The sequence below is a fragment of the Ambystoma mexicanum genome, chromosome 14 (genome assembly GCF_040938575.1).
Source record: "Ambystoma mexicanum isolate Mex_15411 chromosome 14, UKY_AmexF1_1, whole genome shotgun sequence".
Taxonomy (NCBI): Eukaryota; Metazoa; Chordata; class Amphibia; order Caudata; family Ambystomatidae; genus Ambystoma; species Ambystoma mexicanum.
The window spans coordinates 445,379,872-445,404,243 of NC_090940.1; the positions used below are offsets into that span (position 1 = coordinate 445,379,872).

A 24,372-nucleotide genomic window follows, 5' to 3' on the forward strand; every position below is an offset into this window, starting at 1 on the left:
GCCGGCTGGCGAGGTTCATCAGCGTGTGGGAGTCCATCTCCACTGACCGTTGGGTGCTGAACACCCTGTCCCAAGGGCACGCCCTCGAGTTTCAGAAGAAGTGTCCTCGCGTTCCACCCGTGGCCAGGAAGGAAAACCACGTCCCTCAACTACTGTTGGAAGTACGGGCGATGCTCAAGAAGGGTGCCATCGAGCTTGTCCGAAAGAGGCTTCGGGGCTCCGGAGTTTACTCAAGGTACTTCCTCGTAAAAACGAAGACAGGAGGATGGCGCCCCATCCTGGACCTGCTACGACTGAACAAGTACATCAAGGCACAGAAGTTCCGTATGGTCACCCTCCAGCACGTGCTGGGACAGCTGGAGGAGGGCGATTTCCTGTCGTTGTTGGACTTGGAGGATGCGTACTTCCACATCCCCATTCTAAAAAGACACCGAAAGTTCCTCAGGTTCGTGGTCCAGGGGCGGCACTACCAGTTCAAGGCCCTCCCGTTCGGATTGAAGTCGGCACCCAGGGTGTTCACCAAGTGCCTCGCACCGGTGGCAGCACGGCCGCGCCTACAGGGAATCCACGTCTACCCCTACCTGGACGACTGGCTCATCCGGGCAAGGACAAGGGAGCTCGCCGTGGAGCACACTGCGAAGACCGTCCAGCTGCTCACGGACCTGGGATTCTCCATTAACTTTCCAAAATCCCACCTGGTTCAGTCGCACGTCACCCTGTTTCTTGGAACCAAGCTCGACACAGTGGAACCAACCTCCGACAGCTGGCCTCGCCGTCGGAGGAAAGGACCAGGACCATTCTGGGCAAGGTGCAGGGTCTGCTGGCCACAGACATGGCCAGGGTAAGACCTTTCAAGTCCCTCCTCGGGATGATGTCCTCCTGCATTTATCTGGTGCGCCTTTGCAGGCTTCGGATGCACCCCTTACAAGAGTTCCTCGACGCCCGCTGGGTCCAGTCGACGGGCAGCTTCGAGGACAGGATCCCTCTCAACGAGACGTTCCGTCAGGCGATCCGGTGGTGGGGTACCCGCTCCCATCTGTCGGCGGGCACGGACTTTCAGACCCCAGCTCACCAGGTGACGGTGACGACGGACGCCTCCCTGGAAGGTTGGGGAGCGCACTCCGGAGATCTTCACGCGAGAGGCCTTTGGCTCCCGGAGGAGAAGTCACCCCGCATCAACATCTTGGAGCTCCGCGCAGTGTTCTGGGCCCTTAGGTCCTTTCTTCCGTCTCTCAAGGGCAAGGTGGTGAGGATCTTCACCGACAACACCACCACGATGTTCTACATCCGGAAGCAGGGCGGAACCAGGTCCCCGGCCCTATCCAAGGAAGCCCAGGATCTGTGGCATTGGGCCATCGCCCAAGGGATGTTTCAGGTGCCTCTTCATCTGGCAGGAATAAAAAACACGATCACCGACTCACTCAGCAGGGAGCTGCGCTCGTGCCACGAGTGGGAACTACGCCAGGATCAAGTGGATCGACTCTTCCGACAATGGGGAGAACCCCAAATCGATCTCTTCGCGACGGCGACGAATTCCAAGCGCCGGAGGTTCGCCAGCAGGTTCCCCCAGCCGAGGAGCATGGGCGATGCTTTCTCGTTCTCCTGGGACGGCCTATTTCTTTATGCGTTCCCTCCGCTGCCGTTGCTGCTCCGGCTCATCAACCAGCTCAAGAGGTCCCGGTGCAGGATGATCCTCGTCACACCGGCGTGGCCGAGACAGATCTGGTTCCCGGACCTTCTGGACTTGTCAACGTCCCCACCAGTCAAGCTGCCGACGGATGCAGACCTTCTCTCCAGAGAAGGAGGCGCCATTCTTCACCACAACCCGGAGTCGCTGAACTTGCAGGCCTGGCTTCTGCAGCACTAGAGTTTGGAGGGTACGACATCCCGGCCGACTGCAGAGAGGTTCTTGCAAAGGCCAGGGCGTCCTCAACTCTCAAGTGCTACGGACATAAATGGAAGAGGTTCTCTGTCTGGTGCCGTGCACAGAAGATTAACCCTCAGCGGATTACGGCCCCTCAAGTACTGCCGTACCTACTGTCGCTGGCCAAAGCTGGACTGGCTCACGCCTCCATCAAAATACATCTGGCTGCAATCTTCCGATATACCAGGACTACAGGACGAGCGTCCTTGTGGTCTCATCGCCTGGTGAAAGAATTCATGAAGGGACTATTCCGATCATTCCCGCCGGTGAAGGCTCCTGCCCCGGCGTGGGAGCTTAATGTGGTGCTGACCAGGCTCATGGGGGCCCCATTCGAGCCTATTCATTCGGCGCCTTTGTAGTTCCTGTCATGGAAGACAGCTTTCCTCGTGGCCATCACCTCTGCACAACGAGTGGGAGAGATCCAGGCCCTATCTTGCAAGCCTCCATACTTGACTTTTCATGACACAAGGGTGGTGCTGAGGACGCACCCCGCCTTTATGCCCAAGGTGCCGTCGGACTTCCACCTCAACGAGCCCTTGGTGTTGCCAGTTTTCTTCCCGTCGCCTTCGTCGCCGGCCGAGAGGACTTTGCACTCGCTGGATGGACCGCACAAAGAGTTTTCGGAAGACGTCACAGCTGTTTGTGAACTTTGGGACTGTGAATCAAGGGAAGGCTCTCTCGAAGACTTCCATTTCCAGATGGCTCTCCGGCTGCATCATGCACTGTCACCGGTTGGCAAACCGACCGCTGCCCGGCCGTCCGAGAGCCCATTCGACCAGAGCGATCGCTGCTACCACGGCGTTCCTGTCTGGTGTGCCCCTGCTGGACATCTGCAGGGCTGCGACGTGGAGGTCGACGCACACCTTCACAAGATTCTACTGCGTCGATCGGGACTCCAGGGAGGAGTCCAGGGTCGGCCAAGCAGTGCTGCGCAACCTGTTCGCCTAAGGTGAGCCTGGTGAGGAGGTAAGAGATGCTTAATGTTGAGTTGTTGTATTGCTTAATGTTGAGCCTGTTGCCACCTCCCGTGGTTGTGCATGTGTGTACTGCTATGTATTCTCTTATTCATGAGCATGTGAATCCATGCCAGACCCCATGCTGGAGAAGGAACAAATTACTTACCTGTAACTGTTGTTCTCCATCATGGGTCTGGCATGGATTCACATGCGAACCCTCCCGCCAGCCCCTCTGCGGCTCTTCACTTGGTCATACTGCCACTTTACGTGCTACCAAATCTGAGGATGGCTGCCAGAGGCGGGGCTTAGGGAGAGGGCAGTCATTGGCTGGGGGCAGTATGACCCAGAGACCAGTGATTGGTTATTACTACGAAAGACAGATCAGAAATGAAACTGATACTGATTTTTTTCTATACCGAGGATTCCCGGCCTGACGACAGGGAATATATTTAGGAGCATGTGAATCCATGCCAGACCCATGCTGGAGAACAACAGTTACAGGTAAGTAACTTGTTCCTTATAATCTGATGCTTAGAATCACATGCTGTGCATATAGTCCAACATTTAGTGATAATCGCAGAGTATTGCATCTTGTCTTTTGAGGATCAAAAGGGGACACCGACATGGGCGTGCCTGTAACATTATCCCTAACGTAATGTTTAGGGTACCCAAATTCCCTCATGCGTCGAGGTCCCTCAGATTGTTTTTTTCCGTCCAGCTATATATATATATATCATTTTATATTCGTCCCCTTCATCGACGACTACTTACCAACCAATGCCTAAAATCGTGGAAGACAACTCCAGACTTCGATGGCTGGTGCTCCGGTCGATGCTGTCGACTGCATAGCCTTGGCCCTCCGGCTAGGCCTACACATTAGGGAGAGTGGGGTACGTGGCTCTGTTTCTTTTCGAGAATGCTTTTCCTTCTCCCATCTCTTTTCCCTTCTGTTTTTGCTGTCGTTTTAAACCTGAGCTATGGACAGGACACCTTTTTAAATGTTGACCTTCTTGTAAAGGCAAGTACCCTTGGAAAGACATGCACCAGAGGTGCAAGAAGTGTCTGCCTCGAGACCAGCATGAGGAGTCCTGTCAGTCTTGCAAGCTTTTACGTCCCAAGACGATAAAAAAATGGGGAGTGACACAGTGGACGGCCTACACCATGATGCAGGCCGAGGGTAGCTCCCCCACCTCTGCAGGCGCCTCAAGTGACGAAGAGGTCAGCGACATCCGTGGCTCTGACACAGTGATCATTGACCTATTTTCGGAGCAGTCACGCTCCAAGAAGTACATCCCCAGCCCCGGCAGGCAGGCCACCGGTTCTGCTATGGGGAGTGTACACTCTGGCGACAGGGACGCACACGCTTCTCACAAAGGAAAGCACACAACCCACCGGGCGTCCTCGACGGGCTCGTTGAGATGGCCAAAGGCACCAGCGGGTATGCCGATACCGTCGACGGAACCCACCGATCCACAGGGTCAGCCGCCCTCCGGGCACTCCAGTGACAAGGGCGCCAGCACCAAAGTTCACAAGAGCGTTGAGACGCTTCTCGGGAACGCGCCGACGCATATGGTTTCGGCAGCGTCGAAAACAGCATCCAAGCCGCTAGGGCCGTCGAAACCCCTCTGTCACGCCGAACATATGCGAGAGTCTCGCAAAGATAGTCTCTGCGACAAATAGGCCCAAAGACAAGTCTAAGAACTCGTCCAAACGTCAGGAAGAGTATTCTGAAGGTTGCCAGCAAGTGGCTAAGACTGTGTCGGACAAAACACGACAGCCTAAGGTCACAGGTCCCAAGAAGAGCCCTGCCGCCCTGCTGACCCCTCTGGGTCATCCTTATGGACCAGGGACAGGTTTGAAGGGTATATGAATAAACTGTCTACATCTGGGGACTTTTCAAAAAGATGCATCACACCTAAAAGGCCAAGTGAGGAAGACCTCTAGCCACACTCCTCATGAAGAGGTGTTTGATCGAACGGAACCAGAGGAGACTCCTCAGGACCCTTATGACCAGGGAGATAATCCATTTGAGGACCCTATATACCAGTCCCCAGATTGGGGTGATGAGCAGCCAGTGGGCGATGCACCATGGCTGTCACCTGCCTCCACCCCAGATCCAGATGCATTGTGCGTAGATCCTCCCGCTTCTCCCCCTCTAAGACAGGCATCTCCGATCGATGACCAGATGGTATTCAATGCTATCCTTAAAAAAGCGTCCGAGCACTTTCAGATTGCCACACAGGAGGCGGTGTGAGACTCCGACTTTGTGGAAGATATTTTGAAAGAGAAACCACCTTCAAGCCAGGCGATACCTCTGCTAAACTCCATCAAACGGCGTATCGCCCTTTCTTTGCTTACGGCATTGCAGTCAAGGTCCGTGAACCCACAGGTCAAAACTTTTTTGCCCCTAGTGGTAACAAAGACTAGGAAAAGAGCAGGGGTACTGTGAGGCACCGCTGGACAAGGACTGTAAAAAGTTGTATGCCGTGGAAAAAAGTGTTCCAACTGCGGCAGCCTATTCCACCAAGATAGCCAACAATACTACGTTGTTGGCTAGCTACAGCAGCGTCCAGTGGAATCTACTCCAGGAAGGCCTGCAAGAGGTCCCAGTATCAACACGGTCATGCCTGCTGGCGGTTTTGTCTGAAGGAAGGCAGTTGAATCAAAATATTAAGAACACCCTGGATGCTGCAGAGACAGCAGGGAGAACACTTGCCCAAGGTAACTTTATTGAAGAGGCACGCGTGGTCGAAAAATTCAGGATTCAAACCGGAGACACCGGCGTCCCTTATTAACAAACCGGTAGAGCAATCTAACCTGTTTGGAAAGGTGGTGGATGAGGCACTAGAGACTGCGAAGAAGGAACATGAGACTCTGAAGTCACTAAACCAGGTAACTCGGAGGCCCTATAAGCAGCGAGTAGGCAGCTCTCGCTTCGCCTCTCCTTTCACGGACAATCTTTGCCACGCCCCCCCCTACAATCAGTACGGAATGGGAAATGCATGTTCCTCAGGACAAGGGGCAGCTACCCCAAGCCAATATCAGCCAAGAGGACAGCTCCGTGGCAAAGGAAGGGGTAGAAGCACCACCCCGGCCTCAAATCAAAAATGACTTGCCGATCCGGGTCCCCTCCCATACCGCCCCGGTCGGGGGGCAGATAACATCCGTTCTTCCACGCATTGGAGCGAATTACCACAGACCAGTGGGTGCTCAAGATGGTCACCCACGGTTACTGTATTGAGTACAGCCAACCACCTCGATACCAACCACCAAAGTCCAGGCGTCTGTCGCCAGAACATCTGAAGATCCTACTGCAAGAGGTCGAGATCCTGCAAGAAAAGGGCACCATAGAAGTCGTCCCCCATTCTACAGGTAAGCAACTGTACTTATTCGGTGTACTTCCTAGTACCAAAAAAGGATCTCACCATGCGCCCTGTGCTAGACTTGCAACTGCAAACAAATATGCCAAACCGCATAAATTTAGATATTACAACATTGCAAGAGGTAATCCCTCTACTGAATCGGGGGGATTACATGGCAACATTGGACATGAAAGATGCATACTTTAATATATATATATTTTTTTTTTTATGGGAATGTTTATTTTAAACCAATGCAGGGTGGCCACAGCATACATTTCAAGAGAATACAATATTCACATTTACTGATTCCCCTCCTTCGCCCCTTCGCTCCCCCTTAGTCTGCCAGCCCGGGCCAGAACTCAGCAGTTTGTGTCATCCACCTCCAGTTCGGCTCCCTCTCCTCCTCGGGGAGCCCCCATGGTTTCCAGGACCCTCCTGGCCCCTTGAGGTTTATAGGTTAGGGGCAGGAATTTCTGGTCGTAGTCCAGGAATGGGGCCCAGACGTTCTGGAAGCAGTGTAGAAGTCCGACTCTGGCCGCTGTTACTTACTCTGTGATCAAGATGTCCCATTTCTTCCCCCACCATAGGGACATTAGGGGTCCTTCAACAGATTTCCAGGAGCGGGCAAGCACTATTCTCCCCGCCAGGAGTCACTGGGTCAGCAGCTTGGCTCTTTTTCCAGATCTCGGGTAGATCCCTGGGACCGGGGTCTCCCAAGAGAACAGGTTCAGGCTCGAGTGGGATTACTGCTCATGTGATTCCTTCTATGGTGGCTATGCATTGCTTCCAGAACTGTTGTGCCTTTTGGGCATACCCACCACAAATGAAAGAAGGAGCCTGGTTGACTGCAAAGTCTCCAGCAGGCAGGGTCAAGTGCCCGGTTCATATGATGGAGCCTGATGGGCGTAGCAGAATTTTGTAAGCACACTCTCCATTGGTGATGCAGGAGGACTTTGAGTGTGTCCGTGTCCATATGTCCACCCAGGATTGGTCCTATAGGGTATGTCCCAGGTCTGCCTCCCACTGCGCCATACATAGGGTTTTCGAGGGGAGACAGCCTTCCAGGAAGCGTTTGTATAGGGTGGAAATTCTTCCCTGAGCTGGGATTTCTTTTAGGGTCAATTCGAGGGATGTAGGGGTACGCGTTGCTGCTTGAAGGGTTTAACGGTGAGAACACCAGTGGCTGAGCTGGATGTAGGAAAATATGTCAGTTTCCTGAAGCTGAAATGTCTCCTTGCATTGTTCAAAGGTACAAGGCAGGCCTCCCTCAAAGCTGATCTAGAGTTTCAAGATCCCCCACAATCCAGTTTCTGAAGTTCTGGGGACATGCCCCCGGTGAGAACGCCGGGTTATGAAAAACCGGGGAAGAAGGACCAAGACCCCGTGGGATTCCCCCCCGCGCTTCAAGGCCCAATCTCAAGTGTGATGGGTGTGTTTAGTAGATGATGATAGTCTCTCCCATCGCCGCCGCAGTGGGGGTTAGACATGCAAAAGAAAGCGTAGGGGGAGAGGTAAGCAAGATTGTTCTAACTCCACCCACCTAGGGCATTCGGTGGTCATGAGCCAAGCGTGGGTGTGCTCCAACTGCACCAACACTTGATAACCCCACTAGTGAGGGACTCCCAGTCCGCCCAGTCTTGCATTACAAAACATGGTTTTCTGGGTAATCCTAGCCTTTTTACGCCTCCAGATAAACCAGAGCATTTTCCTCTGTAGACCGGGGAGTGCGGGCCGTGGGATTTCGATGGGCAAGGAAGTACAAGCATATAGAAATCTGGGGAGGAGGTTCATTTTACAGGCTGTAATACACCCCATTAGCGAGATTTCTTGCGACACCCATCGCTTCAGGTCTTCCTCCAGTTCTGTAAAGAGCGGGGGAAATTTACGCCATATATTTCTTTTGGGTTTGTGGGAACCCGAACCCCTAAGTAGAGGATTGCCTTCTCTTTCCATTGAATTGGGCACAATGGGACCAGGTACTCCCGTTCCTCCGAAGTCAAGCCTATCCCTAAGGCCACAGATTTATCGAAATTAATGGAGAAGCCCGCGACACTCCCATAGCTAACTATTTCGGAAAGAGCGTGCCTTAGAGTAGAATCGGCTTTCAAATTAGTACGCAAGACATTGTCCGCATATAAGGGTATTTTATGTTTGGAGGGGCCAATCTGGAGGCCCTTAATGCTATTATTCAGTCTGATTGTTTGGGCAAAAGGTTCCATGATTAGAGCAAATAGGAGCAGAGTTAGCAGGCATCCCTGCTTAGTCCTGCAGGTCAGGAGGATCGTACCAGAAAAGGAGCCATTAATCCTAAGGAAGGTTTTCGGGGACTTGTAATTGGCCAGGACCATGTTCTGGAATGCTGGTCCAAATCGGAAGGCCTCTAGGGTGAGAGGCATAAAGGCCCAGTCAACTCTATTGAACGTTTTGGTAGCGTCCAGGGACATCGGCACCAACTACTGAGAATTTTGAGAGGCGAACTCTACTAGATCCAAGGCTCTGCGAATATTATCACCTGCGGATCTATTTTTAATAAAGCCTGTTTGGTCAAGGTGAATTATGTCAGGCAGCATGTGTGAAAGGCGGTTAGCGAGGATTTTGGAATAAATATTGGCATCTATATTTTGTAGGGCAATCGGTCTGTAGGAGGCAAGGTCCCTCGGGTCCCTCCCCGGTTTAGGTAGGAGAATGGTGATCGACTCTAGCATAGATGGGCTTACAGTGCCCGTTTCCCTAAAAGAGTTGAAAGCGCAACCAAGGGGGCAATCATTTGGGACCTAAAGATCTTATAGACTCTGGTGGAGTATCCATCTGGGCCAGGGGCTCGAGATTTTATGGCATCCTCAACCTCCTCATCGAGATTGGAGTGTCCACGCTATCTCGGACAGAGTCCTTCAGCTGGGGGAGCGTCGCCCTCTGCAGGTATTCTTTGTGTTCATTGTGATACCGCGGTGGCGCGGTCATTACCTGGGCCAGGTGGTTCGCCAGAGATGATGCCTCTGTTGTTGCCAGAGGCCAAGAATTGAAGTGGAAAGTGTCTAGAACGTAGTCGCCCAAAGACTGTTGGCAGTAGGCAAGTCTCTTGTAGTAGGACCACTCAGCATCTTCATCCTGAAGCTTCTGCAAAATAGATATGCGCATGGCAGGAGAATTCAGCCCTCTAACATTGAGGGAGACAAATGTCAGGGTCCGGTGGTCTGGGGTGGGTTCCGGGCCACCGTGACATCTGGATGGGGTGATTGGGATAAATGTGAGTGTTAGGCAGAATCCTGTGCAGTTCCCTTGGGGAACACTGCAAAAAGATTAAGACTACAGGAGCAGCAGTAAACCCAATTGGTAGCAGCCTGCACCACCCAGATTTACCTAGTAGCTGTGGCTGAGCAGTCAGACTTCTCTCAAGAAGAGTACAGCAGTATGCAGAGTATACACAATAGGGCCAAAATGCAGTAGAGCAAACAAACACTGACCAGAGCTTTATATAAAAAGTATAGTTATTTATTTAAAACACACTTTAGGTAATACACAAGCGCTCTCAATGAAAAGTAATCTAAAACAGTCAAGTAAGTATACACACCTCCCTTGATAACTATCAGACAAGTCAGGGTTAAAGCACAACTATTTGTTAAAACAGAAGTGAGCGCTTAACCTAGATGGCACTCCAATAGTTTAGGTTAAAAAGGGAGAGAAAAAGCAGAGCATAAAATAAAACAGTTCCCAACATTTTTAAGAGTCCAGAGCAAGGGGAGAAAGGCAGGTTATACGGTAGAGCCGAAGTTCATAGGCCAGGCCCACTTTAAATGGAGCAAAGCGTAATGGGCCCAGGATCACACCGTTTAAAGTGCACTGAAAGTCTTTGCAGAGTGTTCAAAAGAGGTCAGGTGATTCAAAAGATATAGTTAGGTCTGGTGCCAACGCAGTATAGAAGCCAAGGATTTAAGGGTCACCTTTAGCAATCTGTAGAAAGGGAGGCCAGGCAGGACACAGTACCTTAAAGAGAAAGGAAACTCCAGCAGGGGCAGTTGTTCCTGGCAGTGGTTGCAGTTCGTTGATCCGACCAGGGGAAGAGAGGATCTCGTCGAGGAGGAAACTGGAGTCGTTGCACTGCACAGGGATGAAACCAGCCGCGGAGTTCCTGATTAAAAGGTGCGGTCCTTTTATTCGCGGTCAAAGGTGGTGAGCTTGGCTATCCGGCCACCGGGGTGCTTGGCACGGGCGATTCGACCAAGGGCCGTCTTTGGAAGGCGAAAAAGGGTGAACTGGTTGGTCCCACCAGCTCAGAGGAAGAAGACTCGTCCAGCAGAAGATCTTCTCTTGTCATTGGGAAAGTGGTGAGGTAGCTGCAGCAGGGCTTCAACGGTGGTGTCATCTTTGCAGATGGCTCAGCTTCGTCCCTCTTCGGATTCTTGGATCCTGTGGGGACTTCTGAAGTTCCAGTCCCAAAGGCCCTGCTTTTATGCAGAAAAAACCCCATTCATCAGCCTAGCTGTCAATCACACATGCTAAGTGGTGAGCCGGGCGGCTCACCACTGGGCCAATCGGAGTAGAGTGCGACTTGGGTTGCTAAGGCAGCGCAGTCCAGGGTGCCAATTCCCCCCTCCCCCCTCCACCCTTCCTGTGGAACCCAGACAGAGTGGCACCATTTGGAGGGCTTCTGTGGAGAAGTCCGCCAAAATAGTGGAACAAAGGGCTCGACCTTGGTCAGAGTTACAGAGACGGACCCAAATGCCATTTTAGAATAGAGTTCTGGCAAAAACACCCAACCGGTGATTTAATATTAAATAAAAAACCGGCGGTATCTTTAACATTGCACCAAAAAGTGGTGCGTTTAAAATGAATGGCAAAATCCCATAGAGAATATTCCGGGGGAATATTTTGCGTGGTAACCACTGCCACCAGCCAGAAACTCGACAAGGGTGGACGGGACAGTGCTGACCCAAGGGCAATCGAATTACCCCTTACCAGTACTTCCACAATATGATGGTTTGTACTGGTTCTGTTCACAATTTGGGACTAGTAAAGCCAATGGTGACTTTACATGCCCTGGGAGACAGTAGTCAGTCCCAGGGCATGGAGCCTATGTTTGGGGGTCACTGTGACACCCCTGTGGTACTGCACTGAGGGTGCTGTGTACCACACATACAGAAAAACAGATAATACCCTATGGAGTAAAAAGGAACCTCATAGCCCATAAACACATAACAAGTCAAAGACATACCTCAAATCATGCCTAAGAGTGGGAGTAAGAGTCTCACTCTTAGCAGGAGAAAAAAACAAACCCCAAAAATCCAGCAAAGCTGCTGGGGGACTCGCTAGGGTAATTAGCCTTATAAGAGAATTCTCCCTAACAAGGAGTTAGCCATCATCTCGGGGAATCAGTAGCAGTATGCCATCCTGCCTTTGGGATTTTAACCCAGGACTCCAACGGGAGGTGTGAACTTTAACCGGTTGGAGGGCCAACTTTTGTGTTCGGCACCTCCACTGGCCAACCGGGCCAAATAGGTGCTCTCAGCCAACATGGCTGGGACAGAGAACAAGAACTGCATTTCATTCTAAGGACCCATGGGTGATCCATAATTTGGAAATGGACATAGGCCGCTGAGAGCCCCCTGCAACTGACTGTAGTTTCGTGTTTCATGTTACGAAGTCGGTTAGATACCATCAGAGAGGCACATAGTCCCAGAAGAAGGTAGGGTGCTAAGCTTCACCATCCAGGGCTGGTACCAGGCAGGGGGAATGCGCACATGCTGCCAGGACTTTGGGGTCTCGGAGTCCAGCGCCCCTCTCAGTTCACCACGTGTCATCTCTTCTTTCCATTCCTCAGCGTCCTCGACCATGATGCCTGCCTTGGTTTCGGTGCGGAGGCAGGTACCTCCCCTATTGCGCTTTCTGATGCCGGATTTGCAGGTCCGCCAGTAGAGTTTGGATGCATGATCTTTTCGGCATCGTCAAGGTGGCAGATTTTCCGAAGGGTGCCTTTATAGGAGAACTAGAGTTAGAGGTCGGAGGGATTTCATTTTTTTGTAACGTGAGGAGTGGGAGAACTTGATAGATCTGGAGGGGAGAGCCTTGAAAGGACAGTTCATCCTGAGATCGGCTTATTGCTGAAATGGCTTCCTTCGTGGTATAAAAGTGCACCCTAGTTATTACGTCGGCTTGTGGGTTGTGGTCCAGAAGCAGCTGAGGTTTGTCTAGCTCTGGAAGCAGGGATTGGAAGAAGTCTCCCATGTATTCCACCTGATCTCTGTCCGGGACCGAGGTTGGAATTCCTCGAATCTGAAGGTTATTGCGCTGGGCCCTGTTTTCAAGGTCCTCCAGCTTGAATTCAAGGATCTCACATTTGTCCTGCGGAGTCGGGATCGAAAGTTGAATCTCCCCCAGAGTGGCTGCATGGTCTTGAGACCGGTCTTCAATCTCTCCAAGTCTCTGTTCTGCATCCGTTACCCTTTGATCGGTTTGGTCCACCCTTGTGGTGAGCTCGGTCATGCATGACCTGAATTCCGCCATGAAAGCCTGAATGTCTTCCTTAGTGGCCAGGGACCCTTTATCATCTGGGGTCGTTTGTGGTGTAAGCTTAGGGGGGGGGGATCATGTTTCGTCCCCTAGCAGCTGACAGCAACATTGTGGCTGTCTGGGTTCTTAACAGTTTTCGATTGCTTTCACATTGCAGCTTTAGTTTGATGGAGTAAGGAGTTTAGTGGCTTCTGAGGTGGAGGAGGGCAGGTGAGGTGGCTGCCCCGATCTTCTGCACTGTCCACTGCTATGTGGGGCCTAGGAGGGGCCCTAATCTCTATCGTTTGTTACAGAGGCTTCAGGGAGCAGCATCCCATAGATGAAGCAATGGAGGGAGGAGGAGCCCCCCTGTTCTTGATTCGGAACCTGTGGGCGAGATAATTGTGCAGCAGTGGCAGAGCGAGGGGGGCTGTTGTGTGGGCCGGGACGCCCCAGGAGAGGAGAGTGAGGACTGTGGTAGCCCGGTTTCAGGAGAGAGGAAGGGAAGCATCTCTTTATAGCGGTCTCTTCAGGGGTGATTTTTTTTTTTTTTGTAATGGCTCAGTCCATTCCGATTGTTATATATGCCTGGAGATGTTGAAGGCCCCCTTGCCGTTCCCTTTCCACCGTTCTGGCCCACCGCCAAGAGTTGTACCCCCTCTCCAGTGAGGGGCGGGGGCAGAGGGCAGTTATGTTGATCGATGGGTCCGGGCCGATGTTGCGCGCCACGCATGGCCAGCAGTGTCTCCTGTGCGAGGCCTGGGCAGCCCCAGCCTCCCGGAGCTGCCGGACCCGCTTGCCGTCCTCAAGGGCGGGAAGGACCGGAGAACCCCCTGCCTCTGCTGCAGCCCCAACATCCTGCTCCACCCCGCGGCGCAGGCCTCTGTCCCGGAACTCCCAGCTCGGGGCTGCCGTGCTCCGTCCCAGAGCGCTCGGGTGGGAGCGGGCTGATTCCGCCAGCCGGAACAGGGGGCCCGCGGTCTAGGCTGGATGGATCTCCGGCAGTGGACTGTCAAGATTGCCTGGGGGGCGCGCGGCAGGTGGTGCACTGCAAATAGGCTCTTCAGGGCCAGGAATCCTCATCTTCCGGTCTCCTCCCAGGGTCATCGCAGGCTCCCACGGGTTCGCCCGCCCTCTTGGAAGAATACAGTGGCGGATCCGTGGAGCTCACCAGGCTTGTTCCAAGCCTCCCCGGGACCCTTGCCCACCGTTTTCGTACAGGCAGCAGCCCCAGATCTTGTGTTGCGACAGGCATTTGCCTTAAGAGATGGCACGCCAAAACCTTCCTAAAGTTGGCTGTGCGGCGGGCTCTCCACAGAGGCCATTAGAAGAGCGACCGCATTGCCGATGCTCCAGGCCACGCTGCATACTTTCATAGTAGACCGTTCTCCGGTCCAGCGCACAGAAAATACCTATGGTTTATGATAGAGGAAAAACACTATCAGTTCAAGGTCCTTCCATTCAGTATTGCCTCAGCCCCAAGTGTATTTGCAAAGGTGCTGGCAGTAGTGGCAGCTCACCTGCGCAGGCAATCCATCACAGTTTATCCTTCCCTCGACTACTGGCTAATAATTGGGATTAGTACAGAACATGCCTATCAAACACCCAGAAGACGAAAATATGGGCAAATAGATTAATGTCATGTATGGGAGATCTGATTGATGAATCTCATGTGGTTTCCTCCCAGGTCTGTTTGGTTATGATAATATTAGGACTGTGTTGAATGTGATTGGTGAACATTATGGTAAGGGCTCGAATAAAATTGTTTTTTTCGATGCTGAGAAAGCCTTTGACAGGGTTAATTGGAAATTTATGGATTATACTTTGAAAAAGATGGGATTTGGGCCAGTTTTCATGAAGATGATAGAATGTATACATCATGATGTTAGGGCTCAGGTATTGGTCAATGGAGTTATTTCGAGTTAATTTCCATTGTTGAAAGGCACGCAACAATGTTGCCCATTATAACCATTTTTGTTTGACTTGGCACTAGAGCCTCTTGCTGCATACATTAGACAATGTGAATTGATCAAGGGAATTGTGGTTGGAGGGGTGGAAGTTAAAATGTTATCGTACGCAGATGATATGCTGCTTTTGTTGTCGAATCGAGAAATATGTGGAGATGTAATTAAATAAATGTTTAAGGAGGTAGGTGAAATTTCGGGTCATAAAGTAAATTCGGATAAGACTGAGATTTTTCCATTGTCTAGAACATGTGATAGTAATATTTTGGGCTCATGGAATTTTAAGTGGTCGCTAGGGGGGTCACGTATTTAGGAATACATATTATTGGGGATTTAAACAAATTGTTACAATATAATTTGGACCAGGTAACTAAGAACATATCATTACTAATAAAGAGATGGGAGAGGTTGACATTGACTTTATGGGCAAAAATGAATGCGATCAAAATGGTTCTCTTGCCGAAGCTCTTATGTTTTGCAATCCATCCCTTTCTTGATATATAAAAAACAATTGATAAAAGTTGATAGACTATTTCAATCCTTTTTGTGGGGTCCTGGGAAAAAGCCTTGTGTTCCAAAATATATAATGATGCAAAGTGTGGAGAAAGGGCGATTTGGATATCCAGATTTACTGAAGTATTCTAAAGCTTTTTTACTTAAAGAGTTCATATTATTTTAGGGAAGTGAATGAGAAGGAGCCGATTTGGCTGAGTATGGAAAGGGGTATATATGCACCATATGATCTGGGGAATATTTATGGTATGGGTAAGTTGCCGAATAAACGATTGAAGCTAATTCCGGTGGTGGCAACTAGACAGGTGATAGGGTCGTGGTTTAGAGAAAATAGAAAGGGCTATGTCTTCAGCCCGGATGCTTCTATTTGGTATATTGAAGCTCTGCAAATAAATAATAAATGTCTAAATTGGATTAGTTGGATTAATAAGCAAATTCAGAAGCTAGGGGATGTGATGGATGGAAACCAATTGTTGGGATTTGAAGATCTGCAGTGTAGATATGGTTTAAATTGGAGAGAATTGAATAGATACTTGGCTCTAGCTTCCATGATTAATTTAAGGATAGGTATGGCTGGTGGTTCTGTTGGGGGGAGGGGGATCAGAAATTAGCAAATTATTGGAATGTTAGGAATATTGTGTACGAATTTATATACAACGTATGCCTATTGGCGAAAATATTCAATCAGCAGGGACTGGATTGAAGGAATGTTGGTCATATGATATTGGTAGGGGTATTACTGATGAGGACTGGAGTGACATTCTGAAGGTGAATTTACATTTGGGAGCAGACATGGTTTGCGTTTGATTCGACAGATCATCATTGGAAGCCTATATTGAACACCGGTTAAGATGTTTAAATTGGGTCTTCAATCTTGTGATTTATGCTGGTGTTGTGACATTGGTAGAGGCACCCTATTACATATACTGTGGGAATACCCGAAAGTACAATTGTTTTGGAGGGATGTCATTGATGGGATTGAGCTGATTTATGGAATAAACTTACAAAGATCCGCAGCTAATACAATTTTATTATCACATAAAGGTAGATGTGTGCGTTCTAGAAAATATACTTATTGGATAGATATGGCCATGATGGTAGAAATTAACATAATTCTCAGAATCTGGAAGAAGAGGAAAAAGCCTAATGTCGAGGAGTGGTTAACGGAGTTGCATATTTTATCACAGTATGTTAAGGTTCAATTGGAAAATAAAGATAAAGGTGAGGAATAAATGAAGTTATGGGGCCCATTTTTAGCTCTTGATTGATGTGACAGTGGAGCTGATCTGGTGGATATGTCATCTGAGGAAGAAAGGGGGATAAGACAGAGGTGAAGGGGTGTTTTTTATTTTTTCATTCATCCCACTTGTGTTGTCTCTTGTGGTGTTTTGTGTATACTTGTCAGTTTGCTATTATGTTTCACAGGATAAAGCTATTATGACGGATTGACGATGTATGATGCTAATATTCTGCAAATTAAGCTGTGACGCTTTACTGTGAGACATGTTACTTTATTGGCAGTTGTTATTGTTCATTGCAAACTTAATAAAGTGTTTTAAAAAAAAAAAAAGAAAAAAAAGAAATGCTATCCTGGTAAGTAATGCATGTCATATCCTGTGGCCCAGATCATCTTGCACACTATATAAATTACGTGGGAGGATTAAAGTCATTTTACTGAGTTAGCATATATTTCCTGGCCCATATGGTTCCCGTCACTCATTTGTATGAGTACATTTGTATTTGTGTTTTTAGACTACATGACAATTTGCACGTTTACTGTGGTGGTCAATCTATCTCAAAATTGCACTCAGTCTGTATTGCTATACGCACATCTTTCATATCCTGTGGGCTTATCATTGGGGTTTGTTTTATTATTTGTTTAATGTTACTTGGAGGCTATGTATACGATAGAGCTGAATTACCAAGATTTGTTTATACAGTTACATTTGGAATATTTGTAAAGACCAGGTTCTTTTTAAATTTCTTGTGCTTAAATTGCTGTTGTATTTTTTAATACTGCTCACCCTGTAAATTATGCCACTATTTATATTGTTAAGTTTTTCTGAGTTGTATGTATTTAATTGCAAAGTGACGAAAGTCAAATGAAAGCCTATTGCTCTATCATGGTGGATGTGTTGTGGGGGCGGGGAGGAGGTGTAGGCCCGCTATTGGTGGTGGGGCCATCCTCCATGTATCTGTGACGAAGTAGTATTTCAGCAGTGCCTATGGGGCCTCTCCGTCCTGTGACGCGTGGGTGGTACTGCCCCACTTGTCAATGATGACCAGTCCCAGGCGGGGTCCTTAATTTGATTCAGATCCCCCACATATCAGCAAACCTGTTCCACAAGCGTGCATCAATGCTAAAGCCCCCGTACAGAAGGCCAGTTGGCCCTGATTGGGGGCATAGAGGGAACATTGAGAAACAGCCCTTTGACCCAGCCGGCCATTCACCACCAATAACCTACCATCCATTCCCCTTTTCACCGGTCACCTCAAACCGGAAGGTGTTCCTTGTCAGAACTACCACACATGCTTTTTTTTTTTTTCTTCGTGCTCGAGGACCACCACGAGGCCCCCAACCACCTTCCCCAAAGTGCATTCTCTCCTCCCTTCTTAAATTTGGTTTCCTGCAAAAAGAGTATATCAAGGTTAGATTGTCTGAACTCTCATACTACCATGGAACGTTTCTGTGGGGAATTTAGTCCCTTAACGTTTAGCGATCCCACCTTGATCTCATTATGATGACCATGCCATGCCGTCATGTATGGTGCCTGTGTAATCCCATCATAGAGAAGGCCGCTTCTTCCGCCTCTGCTTCCCTGCCCTCTATTGACCGGTTTCCCTGTCCAGTCCAATCCCTTACTTCACCACCCTAGTAAGCAGCAAGAATACTCTCTGCTTCACCCATGTGGCCAAAACCCACAGTGAGTTTTCAAAGCAAAGTGCAAACGAGAACCCCCATCTGTATCGTATGTCCTTCTCCCGCAGCCACTGGGTTGGAGATCTTGGAAAATTTGGATTTTAACTCCCTCAGACGTGATCTGGCCTTGCTCTCTGGCATTCCGTAGGATGGCGGCTTTGTGTTTGTAATAATGGCACTTCGCCTGGACCAACCTAGGGCCCTTTGATGGGCCACCGGCCGGTGGACCCTGTCAAAGGTAATTTCCGGGGCTGGAGCTGTATCAATTAGTCCATTTATTAATGACTGCATGCAGCGTTCCAAGGAGAGGGTGTATTCTTCTTGCGATTCCGGCAGGCTCAGCATTCGATATTCTAACGCCTCTCCCTGTTCTCCAGGTCAGTGACTTTCAGTTCTAGATCTCTAGCTTTCTGTTCTAAATCCACCCATCCATTCATTTCTGTCAGGTCTGCTGATAATTGGTTATTTTTCAAGGATTATAATTTTTCTTCCACCTTCTTCACTCTGTTCTTAAGTTCCGTAATAACGACTCAGAGGCTTCTCTGGATCGACCTGATTTCCTGCAGAAGGAGCCTATTGCCTGCCTTAGTGGAGCCTGCATGGTCGGGGCCCATGGTCATCGGGGTCCCTTCCATTGCTGCTTCCACCTCGTAGTCTGAACTCCTTCGGAAACTGCGCAACTGACCCGCAGTAATGGGATGCAGCATGCAACGTCTGCCGATGTCTGCCGCGCAGACTGGTTGGGAGATGCTAGAGTTGCTTCTAAAAACAATTGCACCAAGCTTCCCCCACCATACAGGGTCCCCTTTCGCAGTGCTCACTCTGACTCCTGCATGAGCCCACCATTCATTTAGGGCCTGGACAGCAGCTGACTTCACCCAGGCACTCCACCAGTGCCTTGTGATGAAATATAAGCAGGTGCTTTGCATATATGGCACTGCTGGAGCACTGCTGCTGCAATGTGTGTAGGGCTGCCGGGCTGCGCTGTGGTATCCTCCCTCCGATATGACTGAGGCCTGGGTACTGCGGCCATCTACTCATTGAGCCTGAGCTCTTATGTCCTGCCGTGATGGTGAAATCCTCTCTGGCCCGAGAGGCAACAGAGTGGGCCTCCAGCTGTCTCTACTGGGCCCTCTCTTCGTGATGCGCGCACGCGCCATTCTCCCCACGCTCACCCAAGATTATGCACTGCTGCCGCTCTGCACTGGTAATCCGTGTTCTCCAGAGGGTCTCGGGCACTCAAACCGCAGATTTGTAGGCTTGACAATGCCCGTCCTCCAATGCTCCTTACTGCCCTGCTGCTGGGGTGAGAGGGAGCAGGTCTTTAACCATCAGACCCAGTGCGGCATTAGTGCTCCAGAATCTCTAAAAGGGCTCTGCGGAGCTCAGTCACTTTGCCTGTGGTGTCCTCCGAGTGACGGTGTGGTGGCGCTGGTCACCTCCCGGCCTGCTCCTTTGTCTTCTCTCTAGCCAAGCCGCAGCCTCCTACTGCTATTCTCTCTGCCGTATGGTGTTGGATAATGAACAGATTAGGCTGGGAGCTTCTGTAAGCATTCCGATTTCTGTGATATCGATTCAGGGCTGAATACTCGCAATCACCAGATGTTTTTGGGCGTTGTGTCCCAGGGCGAGGGCTATAGCACTTCAAGGCTGCATGCTGTCTGCGCCTCCCCTGGCTGTCCACTCATCTTTTTAATCTATAACCAATGTTCAGTACATGTGTATCCCTAGTCCTTTTACTCATAATTGAATAGCGCTGAGATACCTGTCTGGGTGATAGTTGCGCTCAACAAAACTCATCTATAACATAACGTATTGTAAAAGGTGGCAGTTGTAAATTAAATCACAATTTTAAAAACAAAAACATTTTTCTTTTCTCTAGATTGTTCTTTGGTCCCAGTTAGTGGTCACCATGGCTTTATTGTGCCTTACAAGCTGTTGTACAAGGATGGTCTCTTAAAGTACTTTTTTACATTTCATCATTTCCTGTCATATTCTTGTCTGCAGTAAACCTGTCTTTGGATTTAATATTACATAGTTCATTTGCTTTTATAATTTTGCTTTTAGAAAATGCTGAAGTAAAATTTAAGGACTTTCTGCTGGTCATAAAAAACATGATATTTACAGAAGAGGAGGCCCTCTCTGTTGTGGATCTACTGAAAGACAAATCCAGTGCTGTGCATGACAGCCTGCAGAAGGTGAGTACATGCATGGGTGTACCCTCAGTATCGTTGATACAGAGAAGATACTCTCCAGTGGTTACTATGTTTTTCTTGATTGTTTTTTGTGTTTGCATGATTTATGTTTTGGTCCAGTGGAGAGTCTGATTCATGTATCTGATAGTGCCGAAAGGACCCATGGGTATTGAAGAGCATCATAAGAGATCTACAAATACACCCGCTATGTTACTTTTTCTCTCTATAGAAAACATATTGTCTATTGGTACCATTTTTAACATAATTATTAAAAACAGTAATGACTGTAATAAAAAAAGTGCACAAATTAACCTCCATACCGTAGGTTTTTATGCTATTGGAAATGTGAAACTGGCACTTAATTTGTACATAAATTAAGTGCTAAGCTATTAGCTGCAACATTTAATTGCTGGAAATTCTGGAAGCATTTGTCTCCTGTGAGAAACCGGAGGGTGTTCTCACATCTACTCCCCTTGGATTCTCTATGCAGGTGGCCAGGTAAAGACAATCGCTTTTGGATCCTGCCCCTGAGGGTGTGGCGTGGGGTGAGGAGAAAGCGAGCGAGGTCCACCAGGATGGAGGGTGCTTGGGAATTGGAGGTGGAAAGCCTTTAGGTAAGGCCCGGTATTTCACATCCTCCTTTTTAGGAGGGAATGCCTATCCCAGAAGTGGTTATGGGATATTGTTCATCTTGTTCCCTTGTCTCTGAAAGGGCAGGAGATGTTATCATCCCAGATGTGCTAGAAAGAGGAAGAGAACGATTGGGGATGAGGTACCTTTGGACAAAACACAGTATCCCCCTAATCTTCGTGACAACCAGCCTAACCCTTCCAGACCTTTATCAGTCATTGTAGAACAATTCTCCTTTATTCCCCTTTCGGGGCATCTAACAGTACTGAGACGAGGAAGAAGCAACTGAGAGCAATGAATACCACTTTGGCACTGGGAGGAAGAAGATTCATGAGGGTCAGGCATGTCCTTGTAATCAGTCAAAAAACATTAATTAATGGGGATATACCTGCTGCCCATTGAAGGACCACAGGTGTATAAGAGGAAACCTGCAGATGCACACAGAGAAAGCAGCAGCAGAGAGAGCATCCAAATAGGAAGCAGCAAGGGGGTAGGAGCTGTGCACGAGCACGAGAAGCCTGACACTCTGACCAAGATCCCAGGAGTCTTGCTGGTAGGACTATGCAGGATGAAAAACCCTGAGAAGGGAAGGGGGGCATCAAGTGCTGCCATGGAGCATTGCAGAGCTGTGCATGGGAGCTGGCGTGTGCTGAACAAAGCACCCATCAAGGTTTTCCTGCTTGGGGGGAAAAGCTGCCAAGATGAGCTTCCAGGTAAGTGTTGGGAACACCGGAACCACCCGGTGCTCCAAGGGACTGTGAATGGAGTAGCGGTCCATGACAGTAAGCAAAGTTGAATTTATTGAATACCGAACTGAATGAAATAAGCAAAAATTGCACATATTGAAAGCTGAAGTAAAAGGAAAGCAAAGTATTCATTTTAAATATTATATGAAACTGCCAACCTTGAACATCGAAGTGAAGGCAAATAAACAACCTACTAAGATTGAATCATGAACTGAAAGAAAATAGAAAAACCAAGTTGAATGAAGGACTATGACTGCAGAGTTGAAGTCAAGGCTGAGCAAGTGCTTGCTAAGGAAATGCATTTGAGGGGTACGACGTCCATTCACCACCCGTTTTTCTTTTGCCGCATTCTTTGCCAAAAATGTTGGGCTGAAAAAAATCACAAAATATGGGGATGTAAGGGCATATAAGGTGTGGGGTATAGGGAATAAATAATTTGGGGGGGCCTTCCCCCCCCAAATAAAAAAATTAGATGCATTTTTTCCACCAAATATTTTCTGCAAAAAATGCTGCAGAAAGTAAACTGGGGATGAATGAACATATAACCATTTGAAAAACCACTTGTTTAGTAAAGTTGGGGAACTACATTTTGAGAAACCACTGGTTTAACTGAATATTGCACTACTCAAAGAGCTTGAAGTTCCTGGTTGCGTGACCTGTAAAGGGTGGATAGTGTGATCCAACAACTGCGCCCAGACCAAAGAACTACTACTTTTTGAATAAAGAACTGTTGAAAGCGAATGCAAGGTTCCTAGTTGCGTGACCTGTAATGGTTGGACCATTTCGTCTTAAAACTGCGCTAAGAACAGAGAACACAAAAGGGAAAACTGCTATTGGTGCATATAAGATTTGGAGAAAGGAACCCTGAGCTGTAAAGAATTACCGAAGCACAGTTTAAAGAGAAAGCTTCAAGATACATTTTTTGACATTAAACTTGGGGAAGGGAACCCAAGACGTGCTGCCCTGGAACTATTATTGAACTTGGGGAAGGGCGTCCTGACATTTGTAGAACTTTATACATTCAAGTCCAGAAGAAGGTAAATTGAACATTGTGATAAACTGGTTGACATTTGGGGAAAAAAGGCTGAAAAGTAAGTCCGAGCTGGGAATATCTCTAAACTTTACTTTTAGATCACTGTTTAGTTTATGGTTGACATCCCTCCACATTGTTTTGTCTTAGTTGTGATGGCAAGCATAGGTTTTGGACACAGACTTTTCAGTTGCACTTAGTGACACAGACTTTCCTTAGTTTCTTCGGGTAGGCAAAGCCCACCGTAGCATAGTGCAAGTTAGTCCTTGCGCCATCCTGACATTTTCTTTAATAAAAGCCATTTGTTATACGTTGAATCAGTTGTCTGTGTCTCCTTCCATGATGCCAACCTCACACGTCTGACAAAAGGATGATTAGATCTGTGTTTTAGTACGGAAGGGTAGAATAAATTAAGCCATGGTGCAAAATTTCAAGTTGCAACCTACCAGCCAGCCATAAAGTCACTCGCCACCTCAATTCTATACTTTCAGATAACCCACCATTTTTTACTCCCCAAAGGTCAATTAGCACAAGTCAATGAGTAGTGGTGACCCTGGTTCAAGGAATGGTGTGGTCAGAAATATTATTGTCCCTATGGTTCGGGCATATGTTTTTAACCATACGTTGATCGATCGTACAAACATTTCCTATGCACCGTACCATAGTTTTCGTCTTTTGTACACAAGCGAAATCAAGCTAGAGGGCGCGGCCATCTTGTGATAATCTTATCAGTTGCTGCATCGCCCAGAGTGGACTGCCTTTGCGGCACTAAATCATATCCCCCGCTCCTGAGCCTGACATCACTAGACGCATACTGCCCATTTCACAACACCAAAGCACGTCTCATGTCAACATTCTCTGCGCTTCAGCTAATGACATGTCGCCATGGAAATGGCTGGACACCTCTTTCCTCAATACGTATAAACAGACCGTTTCACAAAACACATCAGATTTTCTATTCCATTCCTCTAGCTGTATTTCTTTGAGTATTCTGTGACTCGTTTCTGAGCTCTGGTCAGCTACCTTCGTTGCTTGTAGCCCGTGCGAACAGATACCAGTACCATCGCTATAAATTATTTTCGTTTGTTTACCCCACAATGGCAACAATAATGCCCTACCAGTACGAGCCTGAGTATTCCGAGGCGGAATTACTGGAAAGAGACAGATGCAGAAATGATGGGGCTTCGGACGACAGTTGGGAGGACGATTCAACAGGTCAAGAGCCTGAGCCTAGTCGCATGGATGAAGTTTCCACCTGGTGTACCTGCAATCGGTGTGCGCTAATGCCAACCGAGGTGAAGAACTGCTGCTGCAGAGAACTCTGGATGCTTGTCCTACATATCGCAAGGCGAGCCGCAGCCACAATGCGTTACCGAGCTGCCAGACTTCAGGGCAGCCTGCCTCACGCAGTCCGTGATGAGGATTTTGATGGTGCTTATGCACGAACTTGGCGCAACAGTTCGCCCTCGGAATCCAAGTAACGAGTAAGTATACTCTGGTTGTGATGTCACTTAGGCCAGTACTATTTCATGGTTGTCTCCTATATTGTTGTAACTTCAATATATCATTGTCCTTCCAATTTAGTCTTGCCATTCTCTAGTAATAGTCGTATAATAGTCGTTCAATATTGTACAGTGTCTAGGTAG

The 24,372-nt window shown here is 48.6% G+C and overlaps 1 protein-coding gene across 3 annotated transcripts in view; it reads left to right on the forward strand.

The window, feature by feature from the left end:
* KTN1 (kinectin 1) overlaps nucleotides 1-24,372 on the forward strand; it is a 3,101,875-nt gene that overhangs the window by 190,652 nt on the left and 2,886,851 nt on the right. For all 3 annotated transcript variants that reach the window (XM_069637667.1, XM_069637665.1, XM_069637666.1), the window contains exon 5: nucleotides 20,193-20,323. In XM_069637667.1, the coding sequence (XP_069493768.1) occupies nucleotides 20,193-20,323 (131 nt within the window). The remainder of the gene's footprint in view (nucleotides 1-20,192; nucleotides 20,324-24,372) is intronic.